The sequence below is a fragment of the Exserohilum turcica genome, assembly GCF_000359705.1.
Source record: "Exserohilum turcica Et28A unplaced genomic scaffold SETTUscaffold_4, whole genome shotgun sequence".
NCBI lineage: Eukaryota > Fungi > Ascomycota > Dothideomycetes > Pleosporales > Pleosporaceae > Exserohilum > Exserohilum turcicum.
In genome coordinates this window covers 47,435-53,648 of record NW_007360247.1, presented here as the reverse complement: position 1 = coordinate 53,648, position 6,214 = coordinate 47,435, and the positions used below count along the sequence as shown (strand labels likewise).

At 45.9% G+C, this 6,214-nt stretch overlaps 1 protein-coding gene across 1 annotated transcript; it reads right to left on the bottom strand.

Annotated features, from left to right (window-relative positions):
* Window positions 1-3,430: 3,430 nt before the first annotated feature.
* On the bottom strand, window positions 3,431-4,618 carry SETTUDRAFT_21030 (uncharacterized protein; the record flags this gene model as incomplete). The annotated part of the gene is made up of 2 exons (XM_008029779.1): window positions 3,431-3,824; window positions 4,542-4,618. The coding sequence occupies 2 exons, from the start codon at window positions 4,616-4,618 to the stop codon at window positions 3,431-3,433; spliced, it is 471 nt and encodes a 156-aa protein (XP_008027970.1).
* Window positions 4,619-6,214: the final 1,596 nt, after the last annotated feature.

Genomic DNA, 6,214 nt, shown 5'->3' with positions numbered 1-6,214 from the left:
AGTCGTCTGGACCTGGGTTTAACCGATTTTGGGAGCTTCACTATGAAGTCTATCGTAACACTAGTCCATAGTCGTGTTGGTGGCGGTAAGGGTTGCAATAGTCTATAGGGCTTATGTCTCTTAGGCTTGTTCAAATAACATGCCAAATAGTTGCCTAGGGTTTCCTACACCTTCGCTCGCAAGCGTGGTATTGCAAACACCTTAGATAGTCGCCTAACTATTTCTTTAATTCCTGCGTGTCCGTACTCTAGGGACTTGTGCAGTTCCTTGACAAGGTCTGTTCTCATGCTGGGGGGTACATATGTCCTGTTTCTTTGGATCATATCCCGGTACTCCCGTTCGTTGTTTAGTAGTTCTTCGGAGCCGTTTTCCTCAGGCTCGAACTGCCAGTTGGCTGCCTTCTGCTGCCATTGCTGTTGAAGCGTTTCTACTTGCTCGGCCACCTTGGTTATCTTAGCCAGTTCCGGCTGGTTGTATTTTAGAGTGCCGTCTGCCATTTTCTTAAATACTGCATCGTGTGGTTCTTTGTGACCTTCTTCGCGTAGGTCGGACCTTCGACTTAGAGCGTCTGCTGCTCCGTTGAGCGATCCTGCTCGGTGTGTGATTTTAAAGTCGAACTGAGCTAACATCTCAGCCTATTAGACTTGTCGTTGGTTGAGTTTCTTTGTCGTCATGAAACTCGCTAGGTTCTGGTGATCAGTGAAAACCTCGATCGTGTCTAGGAGTCCTAACAGGTACACTTCCCATTGTTTAAAGGCATCGACTACTCTAAGTAGTTCCTTATCGTGAACATCATAGTTAAGTTCTGCTCCGGAGAACTTCCTTGAATGGTAGAACACTGGTCTCCATTTTTCATCTGTGCACTGCTGTGACAATACAGCTCCGAGTGCATAGTCTGACGCGTCGGTCTCGACTCTCGTCTTTCGTCTGGGGTCGTACATTTCTAGTACGGGTGCTTCGAGGAAGATTTGTTTGACTCGTTTAAACGCTTCTTGATGTTCCTCGTTCTACTAGAATCCTACTTCCTTCTTCGTGATCTCTGAGAGTGGCGCGGTGATTTTCGAATAATCCTTGATAAACTTCCAATAATAATTAGCGAATCCAAGAAAGGATTACACATCCTTAACTATTTTAGGTTTCTTCCATTCCTGTACAGCCGCGATCTTCTTTAGGTTCATCTTCACTCCTTTAGTTAAGATAATAAAGCCTAGGAATTCCGTTTCTTTAACGTGGAATTCGCATTTTCCTAGCTATAGGTACAGCTTATATTCTTTAAGTTTCCTAAGCACTTTCTTGACATGTTCAATGTGTTCTTCGAGCGTTCCTCTAGAGTACACCAGTACATCGTCCAGGTACGCTGTCGCGAAGACTCCAAGGTATTCGTGGAGAGCGTTGTTGATGACTAATTAGAAGGTTGCTAGCGCATTTATCAAACCGAACGGCATAACTATATACTTATACAGTCCGTATTTCGTTTTAAACGCTGTTTTCTATTTGTCTCCTTCCTTGATCCTGATCTAGTAAAATCCTTCCTAGACATCGAACTTTGTAAACCACTTAGCTCCTTAGAGTCGATCCATAAGCTCTGATATAAGTAGTAAGGGATATTAGTTCTTTCAAGTTACCGCGTTCAACCTTTGGTAGTCGACACATAGTTGCCACTTCTTATTAGGCTTTTTTACGAATAATATAGGCGAGGCCATTAGGCCTGATCCTGGTCGAATAAATCCCTTCTTTAGGTTCTTGCGGAGGTATTCCTTTAGCTTGGCGTCGTGCTCGGGTCCTATAGGATACATTCCTCCTGGCGTCAACTTCGCTCCTTCTTCCAGGACGATCTCGTGATCCCAGTCTTGGTGTTCAGCTAGGTCTGTTGCCTCGTTTTCTTCAAAGAGTTCCTTGAACTCGTCCGTTTGATATACATCCAGTATATCCAGTGGTAAGGGTCCGTCCTTCGTGGCCGCGACTCGTCTTATCTATATGACTCCTACTTGCTAAGGGTCCCTCGCATAGATTCTCGCAATCTTATGCGGTGAGATCTTGCCGAATCTCCCGTCCTGGGTTGTTCACTGATCCGTCGGGCGTGTCTCGTGTCGTACTCTAGCAACCTTACGCGCAGGTTCTCGGCTGAGTATTATCTTCTTTTGCCAATCGATAGCAGGGTTATAGGCCTCTAGCTAGTTATAACCAATCAATATATCAGCATCTCCTAGATCCATAATGCTAATGTTCATTTGGCTCTTGATATCGGACACTTCTAGTGTCACCGATTCTGTTTCTAGCCTTATCGTGCCGTTTCCGTATGCTACGGGTGTCTCTTCGGCCGATACTACCTGTAATGGAATTTTCTTATTCCGATAGGGTATGTTATATCTTGCTACAGCTCGGGCTGAAATCATCGTTCGCGCCGCACCGCTGTCTATTAACGCGGTCATCTAGTGACCTTGTACAAACACAGTCGTTGTGAACTCTAACTAACTACTAGTGTTTTGTACTTTCCTAAGGGTCGTTTTGGGACTGCCTTCGCCAGCGTGACCCTGTCCCTAGCGGCATCCTAGTTTTTTAGTCTAGAGATCCGTCCCTTTTCCAATCTCTTTCTTTCCTGCGGGAAATAGCCCGCGCCGTACTTGGCGTCGTAGTGTATCGTACATCTGTCGTCGTAGCAGAAGCTCCAATGGATGTTTCCGTGAGGTATCTCTGGTCTCTTGGTCCTCTTCCTTAGCTCTAGCTTCTTGCTCTTATAAATTGGGCAATCTATTGCTCTGCACAGATTTGCTAATAAAGTGCCATAGTGGATGTTGTTCACCTATTAGGCGACTTCGAGTTGTTGTTAATAGAAAGGGCATCCTTTCCTGCAATGTGTCCATGGGAGTTTCTCGTGCTCCCTTTTCTCTACTTCGTGTTCCTTATGCATTCGGCAGTCCTCTGCCTGGCATTCCTTGGGTGAGAGAGTTCCGTGGTAGTAGCTGCCTACCTGTTGTGCTTCCTTCCGTTGTTCCTGGTGGAACGCACAGTTGCTGATACAGTTTATCCAGCATAGTTCCTGGTGGGCCAGAACCTCCTGTTCCGGTCTGTGGACGTGACATTGTTCCACAAGGCATTCGTCGGCCTTTAATTGCGAGTGGCAACAATCGTACTCTTTGTACCTTGAGTTGTCCTTTTCGTTCTTGTGTTGCTTACACCTCTTCTAGGTACAGTCTACCTAGTGCAAGTCTTTGTGGGGAGCTTGCTGCTCTGGTTCTAATACTTCCGCCGTGGGGTCGTCGAAGTATGGTTGCTCGTGTATAGCCTGATAACCGACTTCCTTGGCGTTTGGTCCTGTGATCACGATTCGTGTCTAGATCGTGTATTTATTTGCCTGGTGATCCTTATTCCCACATACCTAACAGAGTTTTTTCCCTAGTCGCTCTGTTACTATTTCGTCGCTTACTTTCTAATCTGTTGGTAGGGCTTTTCCCGTAGTGATAATGTCGTCGGCCTTTAGTGGCTGTGGAATGACTTCGTAGTTTGGGCGTTCGGCCCTTCGCGCCTTATCGTAGAGGTCTAGATCACTAAGGTTGTTATTGGATTCAAGTTCATATCTTGGGTATAGTGTGCCTAGCCTAAGCATCTTGATCTTGACTATGGCCTGCTTGCTAGTTTCGTTCTTTAGACAGTCTCTGCGGAAGTGTCCTACTTCACCGCATCTAAGACAGGCTTTGTTGTCGTAGCGCTTCTGGCGCTCTTCCTTGGAAAGGCCATCGTTATTCTTTCCTTGGGGTTTCTTGTCCTTAGACTTTTCTTGTACTTTCCCAGTTATGATCGTATCGCTATCCTTGTCTTTGTTGCTACGATATTTCTTAGTGTTGGCTGTCGTGGGCTAGAAGTGCCTTTTCTTTTGCTCGCTTCGCTCCTATAGCCTGTTGTCAATACGTGTAGCAAGTTTAATTAACGCTTATAGTGACTCTAGCTTATTATAGTGTACAAGGCCGTCCTTGACGTTTTCCTTCAAACCTGCTTCAAACACCGTTCAAAGCGCTGCGTCGTCCTAATTAATCCTAGCCTAGAGTTGTTTGAACTCCGCCGTGTACGAGGATACTGATTTGGTCTGCTTTAGGCGAGTTATAGCCTTTTCTGCCTAATTCTTTGCGTCGACCTCTCCAAAGATGCGCCCTATTTCTTCCTTAAAGTTAGTCTAGCTCGCGAATAGCGTGCGAGTCTTGGTTCTAGTTCCGCGTTCCCTAATATCTGCAAGATAATCGTCCACGTATAGCTGCATCTAGTTAAAAGCTTTTCCTTTTATGTGTGAGCTAGCTATGAGAATCTTGTCCTAATTAGTGGGTACTTCGTTAAATTTGCAAAATAAGTCGATATTAGTAAGGAACATTCGCAAGTCGCTGCGATTACTATTAAATTTCTCGGGTGTCGCCATCTTAGGTTTCTTAACAGGTCTTTCGTTTAGTGTGGCCATTAGCTAGTTCGTAAGCTAATTAATCATGTCCTGCATGGCAGCTATCTGCTGCGCCTGGATCGTGGCCTGTTGCCTAAGATTCCGCAACTCCAACACATTAGGGTTAGGCTGAGGATTACCCTGGGGAGTCCCGGTCTCCTCATCGTCCTCGTCGTCACTCTGGTCCAACATTACATCGTCGGTTGTTAGTTGGGCTGCTGGCCCGGGACCCTAAACTGGTCCTCCAGCACTGGCCTGAGATTGAGAGTGGTTGTGCGACATCCTGAATCTTAATCGGGCAACCTATTGGTTAAGTTCCTTCCAATGAATCCGTGGGTGGTCAAAGTGTTACACGGGGTCTACGTTAGTAGGGGATTACTTGCCTAGTCTCGGTCCGGGTTAGGGCGAGGTAGTATGTGAAGTAAACCGTGCGGTTTGTCTGGCGATTCTGTGGAGAAGAGTTATAGGAACTTGGCTTGGTAATAACAATCTAATTCTAAGCGAATAGAATAACTAAGTATCAATCTGTGTAAGAGAAGAACTTATGAGAGAGTTGACCACAACAAGTGTAATAATGAAATCTATCCCATTCTTATACCCATTGCCTTTGGTCCTGGCATCAAGCAGACCTCCTGGAGTCACTGACTCCAGGTCCTTCCTGTGAGGACATGTCCTCACATGGACAGGGTGGCATCACTAATGCCATGGTCTTGGCGTGATGCCAATCACGTGATCGCCGCCCCGCGGTGATCATTACCCTTTGACGTGGCGTCCAATGGTCTCCAACCTGCGGCCTTCGTCCAGGAGAGATCCTTCCTTGTTACCTGTAACAAGTAGCTAGTAATTAAGAACAACCTTAGACATATATCTAAAAAAAACAAAACTAAAAACACATAAAAAAACACCTAAAAAGACAACTAAAAAAAGACTAACGTGGTTCACAAGCGAGTCGCTCACCCAAGCGAGTCGCTCACGCCCCACCAGCGCGTCGACGTCGAGACTGCAACACGTCATGTCTTAACAACGTCAACATTTATTAGCCTATCCTAAATTAGATCTTTAGCTTGCTCTTTTTAATATCCAATCGCAACGTGTTTAAAGCTAAAGACGTGCTACCTCTATCTATAACGTGCCTTAAAGAACTCTATCTAACTAACGCGCTAGAAAGCGCTCTTGACGCGACTGCGAAGCGAATTTGAAGCGCCTAAATAAGCTAGAAGAGGAGGCTATAGTTAAGCGTATTTTTGAGTAGTCTACGCGAGGATTTGCGCCTACAAAGCCTAACGTTCAAGCAATAGCTAATAAATTACTACATAAGCGTAGGAGCAACCCTATTAGCAAGAACTAGATTAATAACTTTGTTAAGAGGACTCCTAAGCTCCGCACGCGCTAGAGCCGTCCCTACAATCACCAGCGAGCTACCTGCGAGGACCTAGCAGCTATCCAGCGCTACAGTGCCCGTGCACCAGATGAGCACCATCGCCAGTTGAGCACCCCCAACAACTCAATATAGTTAACAAGATGAGGCTGCAGAGCCACCACAAATCGTAATAAAATTGCGCAAAGCTAGGATTATACTATATACAGGCCTACGAAAGTTTTGGCTTATTCAGAAATTTTTTTGGAGGGCGTTATCGGTCGTTGCCGTCGACTACGCGGTGGAGCAGCTCGTGCAACCCTTGCGGCTCCCACCACAGCTGGAGCAACACCACCACACTTTTGACGCTTTGTAGCTGGCTTATGAGGTTTTGACGCTTTGCGCTTACCCGATTGGGGCTAATTGTATAG